This window comes from Myotis lucifugus, unplaced genomic scaffold (assembly GCF_000147115.1).
Source record: "Myotis lucifugus unplaced genomic scaffold, Myoluc2.0 scaffold_19, whole genome shotgun sequence".
NCBI classification, from domain to species: Eukaryota; Metazoa; Chordata; class Mammalia; order Chiroptera; family Vespertilionidae; genus Myotis; species Myotis lucifugus.
In genome coordinates, this window is record NW_005871067.1 from 2,762,453 (window position 1) to 2,784,896 (window position 22,444).

The following is a 22,444-nucleotide window of genomic DNA, read 5'->3' on the forward strand; positions in this document are numbered from 1 at the left end:
GTAGTCCCAAGCAGGACACAGGCAGTGGCTAACTTTTCACTTCCAGTGAGGTCCCAGAACCAGTGTACCTGGTGAACAGCTTCAGATCATGCCAGATTATAACTACCACACCCATGAACCACAAACTCAAGGGGCAGACTCAGTAAGCACCAAACCCCCATGAAGCAGGTCTTTCTCCATAGGGGTGCCTCCTGTATAGAAGCTTTTCTACTGTGGTAGCAGCTGATCCTCACAGCCAATTGGCCTGAGGGTCAATCCCTCCCAATTTTACCAACAGCAATCGAGGCTCAACTACAACAAAACAGTGCACACAGTCCACACAGAGGTACACATAATGGGGAGGCTGAGCCACTGGGCCCTGAGAATCAAATCAGCAATTTGGAATATGAGGGAGCAAAAAAACATCCAATCAGAAGAGCAAAAAGAAAAAAGAATCCAAAAATATGAAGATGATGTAAGGAGCCTCTGGGACAACTTCAAGTGTACTAACATCTATACCATGAGGGTCCTGGAAGTAGAAGAGAGGGAGCAAGAAATCAAAACCCTATTTAAAGAAATAATGACAGAAAACTTCCCCTAACTGGTGAAAGAAATAGACATACAAGTCCAGGATTTCAGAGAATCCCAAACAAGATGAACCTAAAGAGGACCACACCAAGACACATAATTAAAATGCCAAGGGTTAAAGACAAAGAGAGAATCTTGAAAGCAGCAAGAGAAAAGCAGTTTAGTTAGGCAGGACCCATATGACTATTAGCTGATTTCTCAACAGAAATTTTGCAGGCCAGAAAGGAGTGGCAAGAAATATTCAAAGTGATGAAAAGCAAGAACCTACAACCAAGATTACTCTACTCAGAAAAGCTATCATTTAGAATTGAAGGTCAGATAAAGAGCTTCACAGACAAGAAAAAGCTTAAGGAGTTCATCACCGTCAAACCAGTATTACATGAAATGTTGAAGGGTCTTTTTAAGTAGAAAATTTTTTTTAAAGATAAAAAAATATGAACAATAAAATGGCAATAAATACATATCTACCAACAATTTAACCTAAAAATCAAAATGAATGAATTAGGAATCTAATGAATAAAATAGAACCAGAGGCATGGAAACATTGAACAGACTGACAAACCTCAGAGGGAAGTCAGGGGTGGGGGTGGGAGGGTAGATTAACCAAAGAATTTATATGCATATATGCATTACCCATGGACATAAACAATAGGGTGGTGAAGGCCTGGGGCAGGATGGGAGGATCCGGGTGGAGGAGGGAAAGGGGGGGGAGGGGTGTGAAAGGGAGGGATATTTGTAATAGTCTCAACAATAAAGATTAAAAATTAAATAAATAATTTTTTTAAGTTATAATGAAAAAGAAAGAAAAAGGATTTGCAGCTTATGTGAGGGAGGCAGAACCCCACTTACAGGGATAGCGGCTGTCCCCAAGATAAAATGAAGACCAAGTGAGCACTAGGCAGAAAAAATACTGTTCACCCAGTAGGACTCACTTTCACTCCTAAAGGTTGAGGAAATGGATCACGTAGCAGTACCTGCTGGAACACAGCTGGTCATCAGTGAGTGTCCACTGAGTTGTTGAATAGGGAGCCTACCATACTTCATTGGGGATTTGGCAAAGAGAAAGAAATGCACAGCCCATTCCATGTTCCTCAATACCGATTTCTTCCTGAGATTATAAAATTCCCACTAAAACTTAGGAAAAGAGCTTACAAATCTCTTGCCTTGCTTCAACATCCTTCAACACTGAAAAGACACTATATTGAGTGTCTCTTCTATAATTTGGAAAGAAGGATGCAGCAAACTGAGTTCCATTAAGGAGAAAGTCTATGAGTGACATTGGCCTCCTAGCAGTCACCACATAAGTGTAAATCAGATTAAAAAGGGAAAGATCATTCTAGAAAGATCAGGAAGATTGCTTTGAAAGCAATTCTGGAGTACATGAATATTTTTAAGGCTCTGGACCATCTTTAATTTTATTCTCAAACTACCATTCATTCTGAGACCTAGTTGATCTGTGTTACTGGAAAATGTGATGTCTTACAGAAGAATCTGCTTGCTTAAGGTGCTAAAACATGAGGTGTATGGAGAACACAAAAAGGAATTAAAGTTGTTTAACTTTAGGAAAAATAAATTGAAAAGATTTAATACAGCTTGCAAATAATTGAGTTTTTTTAATTCTGCACAAAGTAAAGTTAGTCTCCTCTTTAAGGAAAATAGGTTTGTGCTGTTAACATAATAGATTTAATTTAGGTTTAAGGAAAGTGTTGCTAATGCTGAAAGTTGTAGCATATAAGAAAGATTATAAAGGAAAGGGATGAATATCTACTGAAGAATCTTGAGGTTGATTTTCAGACCCTGATCCCCCACCTTGGGAAAACTTAGATCAGTACTGTATCATAGAAATAGAAGGTGACCCTCACTCTAAATGTTCTAATAGTCACCTTTTTAAAAAAGTTAAAACAAACAGGTAAAATGAATTTATAACATATTTTACTTAACCAAATATGTCTAAAATATTATTTCAACATGTAATCAATATTTCACAATTATTAATTCAATGTTCTACATTCTTTTTTCATGCCAAGTCTGTGTGCATTTTACATCTCAGTTCTCACTGGTCACATTTCCAGTATGATAGTTCGATATATAAGAGCAGATCTGGTCACAAGATGCCATGATTATAATCTGCCTGTGTGTTTCTTTTCCAGAAGAGGACAAAAGAGAAGTTGGTGCATGTCCTTTCTCTGTGTGGCCAAGAAGTAGGATTGAGCAAAAATCCATCAGTAAGTTCTAGCATATATCACATGTATTTTGGTATCATTTCTTTTTTACTTTGGTCTGTTTTTACCTTTGGTCAAAACAAGTTTAGAAGATTTACCTATGAATTACAAGTATAATATCTATCATCTAGATCAAACCCCTACATCATTTCTCCCCACAGCATGGTTTTCAGTCTCATCTTAATTCAGAAACAATGAAAGATTTTGTTGGCTATTTGCTCCACGTTGTCTGTAAATAAATACTCAGTTTTTTTCAATTTTTAAAACTTCTTAATTTTTTAAATAAAAATGCCCAGCTTACTGCACCACCAAATATGATACACATTCCTTTTGGATATAATTTTATTCTGTACACACAACTCTTACTGTGATGTCATTATTTTATTCACAATAAAGGTGAAAATAATGATATGTCATCATGTTTTTTCTCATGTAAATTTCCACTGATGTTACAGTTTTTTAAAACCATGCCATCAGGTTTTGAAATATATGAATAATTCAAGTATTAGAAGTTAGCTTCTGAAGCCCTTCTAAAATTTAGAAAATTCAAATTGTGTATGTGAACGTGTTGTAGCAAAAGCAATAAAAATCTCAGAGTCTGGCTTCACGAGGTATTTTTCTGACTGTCTGGCAATGTGCCCTAGCCAGTTATTAGCTCGGCTTGGCCTCCATTGAAGTCACCATTTGGTGTTAGTGATCAGTGCGTTTGTTGCTACCCCTGTGACATTGTTTAGGGCAGAGGGAACAAGATGACAGTGGCTAGAGCAGGCGGAGCCTCCAGGCTCACAAGGGAGAGAAACAGGAGCACTTGGCCTTCGCCATGCAGCGCTGCCAGCCAGGGCCATTTCTTACTGCCTTGGCAGGTGGCACTTCCTCCTTCAGATCCGAACCTCCTGTTTCTGTGCTGAGGCCTTTCAGGCTGGAAATGTTTACCTGGAGGATGTTACAAGTAAGAGCAGCAGCACAACTGAGGAAGCCAGAATTCTCATCTTGTCTCTCACTAGTTGACTGGCCCTCTGTGTTGTCTGTCTTACATGCCCATATGTAATACCTGCACAAACTGTATCACATACACACATGAGAAATAATGACTGTCCTGAAATACTGGAGAAAAAAAGTACCTGTAAATCCTCTCATTCTTTTACTTTTGATAGACATTTGTGTACTTAAATTCTTCTAAATGATTGCCTACTTTTCAAGGATGACTGGATGTTGTAATGGTTAAATAAGAATCCTGTTCACTTTATTTAATATCAGTCTGTGTTCAGGAAAGGCTGAATAGCAAAACATTTAGCTTCATTTGTAGCTTATTATTTCTACAAAGTTCTGTTAAGATGACCCAGCAAAAAGACCCTAAACAAAAATTTTAATTTTAAAGTATTACTGTATTAAAGTTTTTAATAGAAAAAGTCTTGTTTTGTTAAATCAATAGGGTAGGGATTTAAGTGTAAATTATGAGCATGGTTGCTCGGCTACACTTCTGTAGTTCAAATGAGCAAGTATTATACCTTTCGGCTTATGTTTCTTATTCCTTTCCAGTTCCTGGTTTATCTCTGAAAGGGTTAATTCCTTTGCTCTCATAGTTCATTCTATAATAGCTTATCTTGGTATTGGGAATCCTGAAAATATTGTGTGACACTGTGTGTCATCTGTGTGTGAGTATGTACAAGTACCAACCTCAGTCAGTTCAGAAACAGTGGAACTTGTCTTGGCTGCTGATTTGTGAACACACATACAGTTGTCTCACAAACACGCACACACGCCTCTACACACACACACATACACACACACATACACACACATCCAGGTAGGGTCGAGTCTTCATCCAGTAAGCAGCCATTTCCTGGTGCATGAACTTGTGTCTTTGCACTAATTTTAATCTGAAGGCACAAATAATAACATCCTAAAAAAATATGCCTGAGGAATTAGGTGTGTACTGGAAACAGTGTGATGAAGAGCCAGTGATGGTTTTTTTTGTAGCACAAACAACCAGAGGGAGATGGTTTCTCAGGACGGGACTTTTTGGATTTGTAGGTAATCTTTTCATCATGTGGGGACTTGGACCTGCTGGAGCATCAGACGAGCTTGGTCTCTTCGGAGGATGGTGCCCGAGAACCGGAGAACATGGATGACACAAACAGTGAGCAACAGTTCAGAGTCTTTAGAGACTTCGATTTCCTGGATGTAGAACTAGAGGACGGAGAGGTATAGTACTTTCTCTAAAAATAACCCACTTGACTAACAAAGTTTCTTTTTACCTGCTAAGTAATGAATTTTTATAACTGTGTCTTTCATTGAAAAGCTGTAAACTTTATTTTAAATCAACGTATTCCAAGTTCAGCAGCTTCACTTTGGCACAAGTTACCACACCCTTCCTGTCTGAGCCCACAGCAGATGCTGCCAGATTATTTTTAAATGGCCATAATTTGACTGCTGATGACCATACAAAGGCTGTGTGTAAGTCCAACAGTGCGCTTTAAAAAACACAAAATATTCAAGTTCTGAACCTGTTTGCTGGTACCTGGCTAAAACAAGCAGAGCATTTAATGCTTATAAACATGAAATTGCTCTAATTCCATTACTTGGAAGCTTGCCTATGACAAAATAAGCCAGGAGCCTGGGGCCTCTGGGGCTTTTGTGCTGCCTGATTAGGTCATTAGAACTCAAAACAGGATGGAGGGCACAGGAGAGTTTCTGGCTCTGATGTAGATGGGTGGCAGGTTTTCCCCACACTTGGAGCAGCTTAACTCAAGTCTCAATAGGCAAAGGCAGATTTGTGTATTTGGATGACAAGTATGGTCATAAGATGCTTTCAGTTATGAATCATATTTTTGAAATCTGGGATTGGAAGGCAACACATCATCCCTTTGCTCTCATTTTGATAGTTTGGGGGGTGTTCCAGTTGAGTGGTAATCCTTTGCCTCAAAAGGTGGAAACGAAATTCACTAAAGGGAGATTGGTATGTGTGAAAATGCCGGATACCCCTGGTACCAAGTCAGCTCCTGGTGTTAGTCAACATGCTTGAGCTCACATGTAACTATACACAGTCTATTTCCCAAAGAAAGGGCTTTCTGCTAGACTTAAAGTTAAAGCAGAGGCCCAGATTCAAAGTTTATCATCTCCTATAGTGGAAAGGCACCTCCTAACTTAACCAACTTCTTACCTTAATTAACTTCTTACCTTCCCTAAAAGGGTGACTGCTGACCAACTCGTTTATATCAAGGTGAGGCCAAGGGGCTATCTGCTTTTGTCCCTTTGGCCACTGATGACCCTAGATATCTGTGCCAGCAAGGGAGAATCACATCCTCAGAAGGAACAGTATTTTCTTTACCAATCTTTTCCTGAACACAAGTTTTGCAGCCCAGTATGTAAAGAGCTAAAGGCACTTACTGCAAAGCAACTTTAAAATAAGTGTCAGCTTTTCACCTTGAGTTGTTCTAGAACCAGTAGGAAGTAGTGCAGAATTTTCTGACTGTTCATCACAATTAGTAATAAAGATATCAATCTCGAATTGTGGTGATGATTGTTTTAAGTCTTCCATGAAATACAATGGTTTTGAATATCTCTGAGCCAGAGCTACATGGAATGTCACAACATGAGTTCCCTGGCCTGAACAGCTAACCCCATCTTCTCTCCTAGGCTAGAATTCAAGCTCAGGCACCCTCTTCACTCTGAAAATAAAACTAAAGAGGGAAAAATTGACCTTGCAAGACACACATCATTTTCTAAAGTCAATCAAATAAAAACATGTTATATAATATGACCTAGCAGGAGAATCAGACACAGTTTCAGAACAACTAACAAATTTAATTTCTATCAAAATAAAGGAAGGAAAATCTGAGATGCCCATCACTTGAAAATAACTATGACACTAATGTTTGTCAGGGACAAAAAGTAATGAATACGACTGGTGTTCTCTCTGTTGTCCTAGCCAACAAGAACTACATCACAGTGATGACTTTATCTTATATAATTAAGATTTCATAGACACTCAAGAGTATGAAAGTATATATGTACCCAAATAAAATAAACCATGTGAAAAAGTTTTAACCACATCTCACTAAGTTACAATAAGGGATGCTGCCATGCTTATGAGGGGTAGCGTAAAAAATGCAAGGCTTTGGAGCCAGGCAAGGTCCAACTTTGAATTACAGCTCTGCCACTGACCTCACTCACTGTATGACCATGAGCATGCAATTTCTCTTGGCTTTCTCAGATACTCAATGGGTATGATAATACCTGTCTATAGAGTGGATATGAGCATTTAGTGAGGTAACCTAAATAAAGCTTCTAGCAGTGTCTCAATGTCCATTCCTTTGTACTATCATTGGTGAATAATTTCAGTTTTTCCTCATCTGAGAAAGTTAAGCATATTTACCTTCTAGATAAAAACACAATTTTCAAAAAAGACAGTTTTTTTGGTTACATCTACTTCTTTTCATTAAATTGCCTCATAATTTATTGCCTAATATTGGTAAGGTTTGGCCTTGAACTTTTCAGAATCTTTGCAAGGTGCTGTGTCTTTGCTGTTAACTGTATATCAGCAGTGAAGAGACCATGATCACACACACCTTTCTCTTGGTGAGCAGGATCAGGTGACACCATCTTTTTGTTCCAGTTGATGACCCTGATACGTTTTCCCATGACATTTCACAATTTTCTCACAAATACTTAGTCATCCCCCCTCCCCCAAAAGTGTTGAGGACAGAAAAGTGGCCACACAGGGGGAAAGCTGTTTCAGAAATTGTATTTGTGACTTATTGCCCCAATTCCATCATCTACCACTATGAGCTTGGGAATTTCTGGTTTGATGTTGGTTTTCTCCTTGGGTTTATATACCTTTACCTTTCTTTAAGTTGCATCTACTGAAGTATATATTGTTAGCACTGTTCATTGTGTTAAAACTAAGAGAAAAGCACTTTAGTGTCCTTAATATCATCATTTTAAATAGACCTTTTAATTTGTTTCTCTGTTCACCCCATCTGCTGCCCAGGAGCTTCAGGTAAGAGGATGCTCTTTTTTCAGGTATGCAAGCCAATGTTTTGCATTAATGCAGATTGATAACAACAGAGTTGCTTCTTCCTCCCTTCCAGCATATGTATGCCTGTTTGTATGCATATTCACATTGATGGGTGTGTGATATAAGACGTCTTTTTTTTCTCAATTGCGCTAATCTATATATATAAAAGCCTAAGTGACCATTACGGTGGAATGATTGGAATGACCGGAATGACCGGTCACTATGACACACATTGAGCAGGCAGGCAGGCGAGTGGTTAGGAGCAAGCAGGCAGGCAGGCAGGTGAGTTGGTTAGGGGTGAGCAGGCAGGCAGGAGAGTGGTTAGGGGCGAGCGGTTCCGGATTGTGAGAGGGATGTCTGACTGCTGGATGTCCGACTGCAGGGATCGGGCTTAAACCAGCAGTTGGACATCCCCCAAGGGGTCCCAGATTGCGAGAGGGCACAGACCGGGCTGAGGGACAGCTCCCCTCCTCATGCACGAATTTCATGCACTAGGCCTCTAGTACAGGTATAATTCTCCATTCTCATGCCTCATTAATCCACATTTTAACCAAATCAACAGTAACAGCAGTCTATGCCCAGTGTAGTATTCTAGGATCTAGACATTTATATTTCTGTGAAAGCTTATGGTTCTATCTCATGGTCAGTGGGGATACCTCCAGAATTGTTCCCTGAGATAGTTCATCCAACCCATCAACTGATTTGGTGCAAAAGAACCAGTTTTATGAATTTATATTTTACATTTATATTTATATATTTCTCCTAGTCATTTTCACATTCTTCTTTCTTTTCTCTATCTAGCATTCTCATTTTTCTTTATATATTTTTTATTTCTTCATACATTGCATTCTCTTTTTCTTTCCAGAACTCTTGCCTTTCCAAGTTTTTTTTTTTTCACTAAAATAGCTATTTTTAAATTTCAGCACAATAGTTAGCATATGCACCAGGAAAAAACTTTATTTGGTGGTAATTTGTCACAGCAGATATAGATAAAAGGTGCAGATATGGATAAAAAGTACAGATATAGATAAAAGGTGCTGATACAGATAAAACAGCAGATATAACTACACAATATAGAAATCATATCCTAAATCTGATTTCTTTGTATCATCAAATAGTCCTAAAACAATAATAAATGGGGTTGATTAATGATAATTTGTATATTATATCCAGAATGTGTTTAGGATTCTTACCTGTTGCCTTCTACCATGAATCACCAAAACAGATTTTGGAATAGCTAAGCATCTATTTTATGAGAGATCTGTGAAATATTCTATCAAGCTTTGTGTTATTAGGATCCAGAAGAAATAGCCCTTAAACCAGAGGAAAATTAACCAATTTAATGCTCACTAATTTTAACAGTAATTTGCATCTCTCATATTATATTATTTTATTAACTGAATTCTTACCCTAAAAAGTTAATAGTGAGCCATCATACAGTGCTTCAAATGACTCATAAATAGAAGGATTCTATACTGGATGTTATTCAGATTACCTATCCGTTTCAGTTAAAACTTGCTTACCAATGAGATGTAATATTTCCCTTCTTTTATTCCTGTCTTAAGAGAGAGAGAAAAATATTGTGAACACACAATACAATATATAGATGATTTATTATAGAATTGTATACCTGAAACCTATATAATTTTATTAATCAGTGTGTCACCCCCAATAAATCAATAAAAAGTAAAAGAGAGAGAGAGAAAGAGAGAGAGAGAGAGAGAGAGAGAGAGAGAGAATAAAACCAAAATTAATTTCTACAAAAACATTTTATGTTGGTCAAATAAACATACTTAACATCATATGGTTTGTAAACAAAGTGTGAGATATAACTCATAGCTTTCTTTAAAACTTGCTTTGCCCTTAACCCAGGTGGTGCCTCACCCAACTCACATGCCACCCAGGGCTCTTTCAGTGGCTGAGCATTACAGGTAGCTGACAAGTGACAGCAGGTCTTGGTGTGTCATAGGTCTTTTGCTGGTGGCAGCAGGTCTTGGTGTGCTTGAGGTCTTTTGTAGCAACGGGCCTTGGTTTGCAATGTAGCCCCTCCCATGCAAATCCAAGCCCAGAATAGGCAGCTATCAACTGAGGATTGCTAGATAGTACCTAACAGGTAGCCCAGTCTCGTAACAGGCAGCATCTGACATGGCCCTGCACTGGAGTCCTTCCCAAGGGGCCCCCAAACCAACACACCCAATGACCAGCCTCAGACCACGTGTCCCAAGTGACACACCCAGAGGGAGGTCTCAGCAGGCACAGACCTTGGCAACTCCTTCTCTGTGGGGACAGCCACAGCACAATAGCTTTTATGCTGTGGTCATTGATAATCCTCAAGCCAGCCAGGCCGAGGGTCAAACCTACCCACTGATGTGCCAACAGCAATCAAGACTCAACTGCAACAGCAGGGCACACACAACCCATACAAGGCACACTCCTGGGAAACGCAGTTCTGGTGATCAGATAGAGTGCCCCACTGGGCCCCACGGGACACCTACTATGTAAGGCCACCTCCCAAGACTGGGAGACATAGAAGATCTACCTAGTACAAAGAAATAAACACTTAGGGTAGACAAATGGAAAGACAAGAAACATATCCCAAATGAAAAAAGTGGAACGGAATAGAAATCTCTAGAAAAAAAATAAATAAAATGGAGAAAAGCAATCTACCAGATACAAAATTCAAAACATTGGTAGCTAGGATGCTCAAGGAACATATGGAAGAATGAACTCAGTGTGAATTTCAACAAAGAGATAGTAAGCATAAAAAGAGACATTAAAACCTTATAAAAATACTCAGAAATAAAGAATACAGTAAGTAAAATGAAGAATACACTAGAAGAAATCAACAACAGATTAGAGAATTGAGTCAGTGATTTGGAAGACAAGGTAGCAGAAAACACCAAGTCAGAACAGAAAAAAAAAAAACAATTTAAAAATGAGGATAGCTAAAGGGACCTCTGGGACAACATCAAGCATAACAATATTCTTATCATAGGGTTGTCAGAAGGAGAAGAGAGTAACAACAGATTCAGAACCTATTTGAAGAAATAATAACTGAAAACTTCTCTAACCTAGCAAAGAAAAAACTTTACTTCACTTCCATACATGTCCAGGAAATGAAGAGTCCCAAACAAGACAAACTCAGAGTCCCACACCAAGACACATCATAATTAAAATGGCAGAGGTTAAAGACAAAGAGAGAATTTTCAAAGCAGCAAGAAAAAGACAGTTACCTACAAGGAAACTCCACAAAGATTGTCAGCTGATTTCTCAACAGAAAGTTCCCTTTTCAGGCCAGAAGGGGCTGGCACAAAATATTAAAAGTGATGAAAAGCAAAGACCTACAACCAAGACTACTTTACCCAGCAATTCCATGATTTAAAATTGAAGGAGAGATAAAGAGCTTCCAAGGCAAGAAAAGGCTAAAGGAGGTCATCACCACCAAACCAATATAATAAGAAATGTTAGAAGGACTTCTTTAAGAAGGCAAAAAAAGAGAAACATAAATATAAAAAATGAAATGGCAATCACTATGTACCTACTAATAATTACTTTAAATGTAAATAGTTTAAATGCAGCAATTGAAAGACATAGGGGGCTAAATGAAGGTAGGCAAAGGGGATATGGGGAATGTGGACAGAAATAGACTTTGCTTGAGGTGATGGGCACATTATTCAGTGTGCAGATGATGTTTATTGAGTTGTACACTTGAAACCTGTATGGCATTGCAAACCAATGTCACCCCAATAAATTCAATTTAAAAATATATAGGGTAGCTGTATGGATTAAAAAAAAAAAAAACAAGACCAATAAGTAAGCTGTCTACAAAAGGCCAACTTCAGATCAAAAGACACACATAGACCAAAAGTTAAGGGATGGAAAAAAATATTTCATGCAAATGGAAACAAAAAGTAGCTGGGGTATCAATACTTATAGCAGACAAAATAGACTTTAAAACAAAGGATATAAGAAACAAAGAAAGACATTACATAATGATAAAGGGACCAACCCAGCAAGACAATATAACCCTTGTAAACATTTGTGCACCCAACATAGGAGCACCTAAATAAACAATGTAAATATTGGTGGACATAAAGGGAGAGATCAACAGTAATCTATGTATATAAAAGCCTAAGCAACCTGTCAACCAGTCGCTATGACACGCACTGACCACCAGAGGGCATTCAACTTGGACAGACGAAAAGAGAAACAGGTGATTGAGTCTATGGAAGATCACAAGCAGGTGGGGCTGAGCTGCAGTTCGCATTGGGAGGCTGGGCCATCAGCCCAAATTCTGCCACTCCTCCGGCACTGCTCTGGAGGCACGGCTCCCCCAAACCACCTCTCTGACCATGTCCTCCCTGAGCAGCCGGAACCAAAGGACAGAGGGAGGGAAAAAAGAGACCAGGAACTCAGTCCCTAGCACCTGCTTCCTCCTATCAGACCGGAGCCACCCCAGGACTTATAGGATGGCGTGCAAAGTGGGCCTCGCAGCGCAGCTACTGCAACTCCCCAGTCTGCCCTGGGTGCCCCTCGGGCACTCACCCCACTTCTCTGAGCCTCAGTCTACACCCCTACCGAGGCCGTGGGAGCTCCACCCTAGGGATCCATTTCTTCATAGCTGGGTGTGGCAGACTAGGAGATGCAAGGCACGGCAGTGGAAGATGGGGCAGACACTCAGCTGACCGGGATGAGCAGGGCCAGGATGAGCGGGAGTGGCTCCTCCCTGGCCGCCTGCTGCTTTGCGCACTACTACATCCCTCAGGGGATGTTAGATGCCGGTTTCAGTCCAATCCCTGTAGGCCACACTGAGGGACCCCACCAGTGCACGAATCCATGCACCAGGCCTCTAGTACAGTCATAATAAGGGACTTTAAATCCCATTGACATCAATGGATATACCTTCTACACAGAAAATCAACTAGAAAACAGTGACCTTAAATGACACATTCAACCAGATGTATTTCACCCCAAAGCAGCAGAATATACATTCTTTTCAGGTGCACATAGAACATTTTCCAGGATAAAACACATGTTAGGCCACAAAAGCAAGTATTAATGAAATTAAGGAGATTGAAATCTTATCAGGCATCTTCTCCAAACACAATAGCATGAAACTAGAAATCAATCCCAAGAATAAAACTGAAAAACACAAACACATGGAGGCTAACTAAATAACATTTTACTAAACAATGAATGGGTTAACAATGAGAATAACAAAGATATCAAAAGCTACTTTGAGACAAAGAAAAATGAAAACACAATAACTCAAAATCTATGGGACAAAGCTAAAGCAGTCCTAAGAGGGAATTTTATAGCAATATACGTCTACCACAAGAAACAAGAAAAATGGCAAACTATCTAACCATACATTAAATGAACTAGAAAAAGAACAAAACAAAAAAAAGTGAGGAGAAGGAAGAAAATAATAAAAATCAGAGTGGAAACAAAATAGAATCTAAGAAAACAATAGAAAAGTCACTGAAACTAAGAAGTGGTTCTTTGAAAAGCTAAACAAGATTAAAAAGCATTTAACCAGAATCAAGAAAAAAAGAGAGAGAGTAAAAAATAAGGATCTTGCCCTAGCTGGTTTGGGTCAGTGGATAGAGCATCGGAAAGGTCCCAGGTTCGATTCCAGCCAAAGGCATATGCCTGGCTTGTGGGCTCGACCCCCAGTAGGGGGCGTGCGGGAGGCAGCCAATCAATGGTTCTTTCTCATCATTGATGTTTCTATCTCTCTTTCCCTCTCCCTTCCTCTCTGAAATAAATAAAATATATTTTAAAAAAAGAAAAAAATAAGGATCTCTTATCCTTTGAGACAGCATAGAGGGACTTGGAGAGTATTATGCTAAGAAAAATAAGCCAGTCAGAGAAAGACAATTATCACATGATCTCACTCATATGTAAATCTAATGAACAAAATAAATTGATGAACAAAGTAGATCCAGAAACATAAAAGCATGGATCAGGATGTCGAATCTCAGAGGGAAGGCAGGGGAGGGAGGGTGGGTGGAAAAAGATCAACCAAAGAACTTGTATCCATATATGCATAACCCATGGACACAGACAATAGGGTGGTAAAGGCCTGGGGCAGGCAGCTGGGGCAGGCTAGAAGAGGTCAGTGGGAGAGAAAAAAAAGGACATATGTAATAGTTTCAACAGTAAAGATTTAATTTTAAAAAAGAAATAAATAAAATCAAAAATGAAAGAGGAGAAGTGACAACTGATATCATAGAAATACAAAGGATTATAAGAAAATACTAAGAACAATTACATGCCTAACAAATTGGACAATTTGGAAAAAATTGGATAAATTCCTAGAAACATATACTGAATCAAGAAGAAACAGAAAATCTGAACTGACTGATTATTATCAAAGAAATTGAATCGGTTATCAAAAAACTCCCAACAAACAAAAGTTCCAGATCTGAAGGCTTCACAGGTGCATTTTACCAAACGTTCAATGAAGGATTAACACCTATCCTTCTCAAACTATTCCAAAAAATTCAAGAGGAGGGAAGGCTCCCAAGTTTCTTTTACAAGGCCACCATTATCCTGGTTCCAAAACCAGACAAAAACATTTTTAAAATTATAGGGATACAGCTCTGATGAGCATACATGAAAATCCTCAAAAAAAATATTAACAAAAAAAATTCAGCAATTAAAAATATCATACACTAGACATATAAATGGCATCTGTTAGTGGTACTGTTAGTTGATTATGGGCAAGAACAGAGGTTGGAGGGAAGTAGTGGAGCACCCATATAACAGTTGGCATGATGTGGTCAGGGTGGGAATCACTGTCAGCAAGCCTTAGGGCTGAGCCCACCCATGAAAAGGACAATAATGATCAAGACCCAAATTCAACAGGAAGGCTCACTTAACCCACATAAGGTAGGGTTCATAGAGCACCCAGTTCAGAGAATCAAGGAGACTATACCACTGGGTCCCACAAGAAGGCCACACCACCAAAACTGGGAGGCACAGCAACTTACTCAATACACAGAAACAAGCAAAAAGAAACAGTGAAAATGGGGAAACAAAGAAACAGTCCCCAAATGAAAAAAACAGGAGGAATCACTGGAAAAAGAGCTAAATGAAATGGAGGCAGGGAGTTTATCAGAAACAGAGTATAAAGTAATGGTTTTTAGAATGCTCAACAGCATGAAAAAGGATATAGAAACAATGAAAAACAACCAGTAGGAAATGAAGTATGACATAGCTGAAATAAGAAATACCCTGGAAGGAAATCATAGTAGATTAGAAGAAGCAGAGGATCAAATCAGCAAATTATAATATAAGGTAGAAAAAAATCACTCAATTAGAGCATCAAAAAGAAAAAATACGTAGAAAGCAGGAGGACAGGTTAAAGGAACTTTGGGACAATGTGAAATGGAATAGTATCCACATCATAGGGGAACCAGAAGGGGAACAATGCAAGGAAGGGATAGAGAACCTGTTCGAAGAAATAATGACAGAAAACTTCCCTAACCTGGTGAAGGAAAAAGTCACACAAGTTCAGGAAGCACAGAGAGTCCCAATCAAAAAGAGAGTCACACCAATATATATCTTAATTAAAATGGCAAATATTAATAACAAAGAGAGAATCTTAAGGGCAACAAGAGAGAGACAGTTATCTCATGGGAGCTCCCATAAGGCTTTCCAGAAGGGAATGACATGAAGTATTCAAAATAATGAAAAAAAAAGGATCTGAAAGCAAGACTACTATATCCAGCAAGGCTATCATTCAAAATTGAAGGTGAAATAAAAAGCTTCCAAGACCAAATAAAAAAGACTAAAGAAGTTTCATTGCAAGAAATGCTAAAAGGACTGTTGTTAAGAAGAAGAAATAGAGAGGAACATATGCATACAGAATAAAAATGGCAATAAATAAGTACCTATCAAAAATGAATCTTAAATGTAAATGGATTAAATGCTCCAATCAAAAGACACAGGGTTGCTGAATAGATAAGAAAACAAGCCCCCCCCCCAAAAAAAGAAAACAAGGCCCCTATATACTGTCTACAAGAGACCAACCTCAGAACAAAAAAAACTCACACAGGATGAAAGTGAAAGCATGGAAAAATATTTCCATACAAATAGAAACAAAAAAAAATGCTGAGGTAGCAATACTTATATCTGACAAAATAGACTTCAAAACAAAGGCCATAACAAGAGAGAAAGATTGTCTCTATATAAACTATTGGGATTGATCCAACAAGAGGCTATAACACTGGTAAACATATATGCACCCAATATAGGAGCACTGAAATATACTTTAAAATTCCTGGAGGACTTTAAGGGAGAGATCAACAGCAATATAGTCATAGTGTGGGACATTAACATCCCATTGACATCACTAGATAGATCTTCCAGACCAAAAAAAAAAAAAAAATCAACAAGTAAACAGCAACCTTAAATGACACACTGGATTAGGTGGACTTTATTAATATTTAGAGAACATATCACCTCAAAGATGCGGAATATACATTCTTTTTTAAAATATATTTTTATTGATTTCAGAGAGGAAAGGAGAGAGAGAGATGATGAAGATGATGATGAATGAGAATCATTGATTGGCTGCCTCCTATTCATTCTGTGTCATGTCTTGTGTTGTATTTTGTGCTGTTCAGTCAGCACCTCAAAACAGTTGGCATGACATGGTACGGAGCAAACCACATAATCAGACACCCTGAGAGGAGACTCTGTCCATGAATAGGACAATAACATTCAAGACCCAACTACATCAGGAGAACTCAAATATCTTAAGGAGGGAGCATCCCTTAAACATCCAGCCCATGAGACCTGAAAGACTGTACCACTGGGTCCCACAAAACATTTACTACATAACACCAATTTAAAAAAGCTGGGTGGTGCCAAAACCGGTTTGGCTCAGTGGATAGAGCGTCGGCCTGCGGACTGAAAGGTCCCAGGTTCGATTCCGGTCAAGGGCATGTACCTGGGTTGCGGGCACATTCCCAGTAGGAGATGTGCAGGAGGCAGCTGATCGATGTTTCTCTCTCATCGATGTTTCTAACTCTCTCTCTCTCTCCCTTCCTCTCTGTGCACCAACAAGTATAAAAATCAAGAGAAAATGAAGAATGACATAGCTGCAATAGAGAACATCCTGGAAGTTTTCAACAGTAGACTAGAAGAAGCTGAGGGCCATATCAGTGAGTTAAAAGACAAGGTAGAAAAAAACAGCTAATCAGAACAGAAAAAAAATTAAAAAGCAGGAGAGTCTAAGGAAGCTTTGGGACAACATGAAATGAAACAACATCTACATATAGGGGTGCCAGAAGGAGAGGAAGCTGAGCAAGGAATAGAAAACTTGTTTGAAGAAATAATGACAGAAAACTTCCCTGATTTGGGGAAGAAAAAAATCCACAAGTCTAAGAAGCACACAGAGTCCCAAACAAGATGAACCCAAAAAGACCCACACTGAGACACATCATAATTAAATTGGCAAATGCCAACGACAAAGTAAGGATCTTAAAGGTGGCCAGAGATAGACAGAAAGTTACTTACAAGGGATCTCCCACTAGACTATCAACTGATTTCTCAACTGAAACATATCAGACCAGTAGGGAATAGAATGAAGTATGCAAAGCAAGGACCTGAATCTAAGAATACTCTATCCAGCAAGGCTATCAATTCAAAGTTGAAGGTGAAATCAGGAGCTTCACAGGCAAAAAAAAAAAAAAAAAAAAAGTTTAAGGGAGCTTATTACCACCAAACCAGCACAGCAAGAAATGAAATGCTAAAGGGACTGTTGTTAAAAAAAAAAAAAAAAAAAGGAATAGAAAGGAAAGAAGGAACAAAGGCATAAAGAATAAAAATGGCAAAAACAAGTACCTACAAATAATAACATTAAATGTAAATGGATTAAATGTTCCAATCAAAAGACATAGGGTAGCTTAATGGATAAGAAAACATGACCCATATATATGCTGTCTACAAGAGACCCACCTTAGAACAAAGGACTGAAAGTGAAGGAATGGAAAAAAGTTTTTTCAGGCAAATGAAAATGAAAAAAAGCTGGGGTAGACAAAATAGACTTCAAAGTGAAGGCCATAACAAGAGATAAAGAAGGTCACTTCATAATACTAAAGGGATCGATACAGCAAGAGACTATAACTCTGAGAAACATATATGCACCCAATACAGGAGCATATAAATATATTTCAAAAACTGCTGGGTGATATCAAGAGAGATTGACAGCAATACAATCAGAGTAGGGGACTTTAAGACCCCACTGACATCACTGAATAAATCTTCTAGACAAAAGGAAACAGCAATTCTAAATGCCACTAGAACAAATGGAACTAATTGATATCTTCAGAAATTTCCACCCCAAAGCTACAGGAAATACATTCTCCTCAAGTACACATGGTACATTTTCAAAGATAAACCATATGTTAGTGCACAAGTTAACACTCTACAAATTCAAGAAGATTGAAATCAAATCAAGCATCTTCTCAGACCACAGTGGCATGAAATTGGAAATCAGCTACAATAAAAATGCTTAAAGCAGAGGAGAAACCAAGATGGCGGCATAGGTGAACACTTGAAATTGCTGCCTCGCACAACCACTTCAAAACTACAACTAAAAGACAAAACGGACATCATCCAGAACCATAGGAAGGCTGGCTGGCTGGCTGGCTGTAGAGTGGAAATTCTACAACTAGAAAGAAAGAGAAAGGCACACTGAGACTCAGAGGAGGTGCGGAAGTAAAGTGCAGAGGTACGGAGGCACACACGGAAAGGGCTGGCAACTGAGGACACGGCTGTCTTTTCAATCAGGAGGGAGACACAAGCTCCCGACTGCTCTGAACTCCAGTTCCAGGCGAGTCTCTGGGGACACAGACTCATACGGGGAGAAATGACTGTCTGGCATCAGGCGGAACTCGAGGGCGGCTTTCTCTCAGAGGTGCTTGCAGTGATTACCATGGGACACTGAGACCCGGGGCCTCTTAGGGCAGGGCTGAGGATCAACCATAGCTGTTTCCTCCACCCTGTTGATTCCCTGAGACCCCGCCCCACCCAAGCTGTGCACAAAGGCTTTTGCATATGAATGGCCTGGCCCTTTGCAATCTGAAAATTACCTAACAAACTGCAGCTGGGTCAGAGAGACCCAGAACTTCCAAAAGAAGGCCCAAGGCTCAACAGCAGCATGCATTGCTTCACAGCTGGGCCTCATCTGGGCACCTCCAAACCACAAACAAAGAAAAGGAATCTGCAGATCTCCCCATAGCTCCTGCTGAGTAGCCTCAGGCAGAAGCTAAATTAGCACCTCTTTAGAGATCCAAGAGCCAGTGTACCCAGTGGTCAGAGTGGGACCATCCAGATTACAACTCCTGAAAACCATAAGGGACACACTCAGGGGGCAGACTCAGTGAGCACCAAAGCCCCACTGAAGCAAGTCTTGCCCCATAAGGGTGTCTCCAGCACAGAAGCTCTCCTACCATAGACACAGCTGATTCTCACAGCCAATTGGCCTGGAGGTCAATTCCTCCCAGTGATACCAACAACAATCAAGGCTTAACTACAAGACTGTGCACAAAGCCCACAAAGGGGTGCACCAAGAGTGTCCACCTCAGGTAATTGGGGAGGCTGAGCCACTGGACCCTATAGGACACCTAGCACAGAAAGCCACTCTATCAACACAGGGAAGCATAAAAAATGCGGAGACAAAAAAACAGATCACAAATGACAGAAATGGAGGAAAGCAAACTACTGGATATAGAGTTCAAAACCACATTTATAAGGTTTTTCAAGAATTTTCTAGAAACTACCAATAAATTTAGTGAGACCCTCGAGGATATGACAAAGGTTCAACTAGAAATTAAACATTCACTGACTGAAATAAAGAATAATATACAGAGGTCCAACAGCAGACTAGAGGATCACAAGAATCAAGGCAAAGATTTGAAATACGAAGAAGCAAAAACACCCAACCGGAAAAGCAAAATGAAAAAAGAATCCAAAAATATGAAGATAGTGTAAGGAGCCTCTGGGACAACTTCAAGCGAACCAACATCCGAATTATGGGGGTGCCAGAAGAAGAAAGAGAGCAAGATATTGAAAACCTATTTGAAGAAATAATGACAGAAAACTTCCCCTACCTGGTGAAAGAAATAGACTTACAAGTCCAGGATGCTCAGAGAACCCCAAACAAAAGGAATCCAAAGAGGACCACACCAAGACACATCATAATTAAAATGCCAAGAGCAAAAGACAAAGAGAGAATCTTCAAAGCAGCAAGAGAAAGAAAATCAGTTACCTACAAGGGAGCTGATTTCTCAACAGAAACTTTGCAGGCCAGAAGGGAGTGGCAAGAAATATTCAAAGTGATGAATAGCAAGAACCTACAACCAAGATTACTTTATCCAGCAAAGCTATCATTTAGAAGTGAAGGTCAGATAAAGAGCTTCACAGATAAGAAAAAGCTAAAGGAGTTCATCACCACCAAACCAGTATTATATGAAATGCTGAAAGGTATCCTTTAAGAAGAGGAAGAAGAAGAAAAAGGTAAAGATAAAAATTATGAACAACAAATACGTATCTATCAACAAGTGAATCTAAAAATCAAGTGAATAAAAAATCTGATGAACAGAATAAACTGGTGAATATAATAGAATCAGGGGCATAGAAAGGGAGTGGACTGACAATTCTCGGGGGGAAAGGGGTGTGGGGGTGCGGAAAGAGACTGAACAAAAATCGTGCACCTATGGATGAGGACAGTGGGGGGGGTGATAAGGGCAGAGGGTGGGGTGGGAACCGGGTAGAGGGAAGCTATGGGGGGGAAAAGAGAAACAACTATAATAATCTGAACAATAAAGATTTAATTTTAAAAAATGCTCAAAGCAATCAACTACATGGAAACTAAATAGCATGCTATTAAACAATGAATGGGTTACCGAAGAGATCAAAGAATAAAATTTTAAAAAATCCTGAAGACAAATGACAATGAACAAACAACAATCCAAAACCTATCGGAAAAAGTTAAAGCAGTCCTGCTAGGGAAGTTCATAGCACTACACTCCTAACTACAGAGAGAGAGAGGGAGAGAGAGAGAGAGAGAGAGAGAGAGAGAGAGAGAGAGAGAGGCAGGGAGGGAGAGGAACTGGTAGTAAGTTATCTAACATTACAACTTAAAGAATTAGAAAGAGAACAACAAGAATAGCCCAGAACAAGTAGAAGGAAGGAAATAATAATGATCAGAGCAGAAATAAATGACATAGAGACCAAAGAAAAAACACAAAAGATCAATAAAACTAAGAGCTGGTTCTTTGAAAGGATAAACAAGATTTATGGACCTCTAACCAAGCTCACTAGGAAACAAAAAGAGAGGACCCAAATAAACAAAATCAGAAACAAAAGAGATAACAACTGACACCACAGAAATATAAAATGTAATAAAATACTATGAATGACTTTATTCCAACAAACAGGACAACCTAGACAAATGGACTTATTCCTAGAGAAATACAACCTTCCAAATCTCAATCAGGAAGAATCAGAAAACCTGACTAGGCCAATAACTACTGATGAAATTGAAGCAGTAATTTAAAAAAATAAAAAAAACTCCCAGCAAACAAAAGCCCTGATCCAGACGGATTCGCAGAGGTGTTTTACCAAATATTCAAAGAGAACTAACCCCTCAACTCTTCAAACTATTCCAAAAAATTCAAGAGGAAGAATATCTTCCCAACTCTTTCTATAAAGCCAGTATCACTCTGATTCCAAAACCAGATAAAGATGGCAAAGAAAGAGAACTACAGGCCAATATCCCTGATGAACATAGACACTAAAATCACCAACAAAATTTTAGCAAACTGGATCCAGCAATACATGACAAAGATTATACATCATAACCAAGTGGGATTTATTACAGGGATGCAAGGTTGGTTCCATATTTGCAAATCAATAAATGTGATACAGATTACAAGACAGAACTCACATGATTATATCAATCAATGCAGAAAAAAGAATTTGACAAAATCCAACACCCTTTTTTGATAAAAACTCTCAGCAAAGTGGGAATGCAGGAACATACCTCAACATAATAAAGGCCATATATGACAAACCTACAGCCAACATTATACTCAATGGGCAAAAACTAAAACCATTTCCCCTAAGAACAGGAACAAGACAGGTATGCCCTCTTTTACCACTCTTGTTCAACATAGGACTGGAAGTCCTGACTATAGTGATCAGACAAGAAGAAGAAATAAAAGGCATCTAAATAGGAAGGGAGGAAGTAAAACTCTCATTATTCGCAGATGACATGATACTGTACATAGAAAACCTTAAAGACACTATCAAAAAACTATTAGCTTTAATAAATGAATTCGGAAATGTAGCAGGATACAAAATTAACATAAAAAATCCATAGCATTTTTATATACCAATAGTGAACTCTGAGAATGAGAAACTAAAACAACAATCCCATTTACCATTGCAACAAAAAAAATTGAGATATTTAGGAATAAACTTAACCAAGGAGGTAAAAGACATATACTTGGAAAACTACAGGACTTTGAAAAAAGAGATAGAGGAAGACATAAACAAGTGGAAGAATATGCCATGTTCATGCATTGGTTAGAATTGACATCATTAAAATGTCCATACC

General features: G+C 38.9%; 1 protein-coding gene across 2 annotated transcripts in view; it reads left to right on the forward strand.

Moving 5' to 3' along the window:
- FRY (FRY microtubule binding protein) overlaps window positions 1-22,444 on the forward strand; it is a 572,796-nt gene that overhangs the window by 474,034 nt on the left and 76,318 nt on the right. For both annotated transcript variants that reach the window (XM_023751126.1, XM_006085476.3), the window contains 2 exons: window positions 2,718-2,792; window positions 4,824-4,994. In XM_023751126.1, coding sequence (XP_023606894.1) covers window positions 2,718-2,792; window positions 4,824-4,994 — 246 coding nt within the window. The remainder of the gene's footprint in view (window positions 1-2,717; window positions 2,793-4,823; window positions 4,995-22,444) is intronic.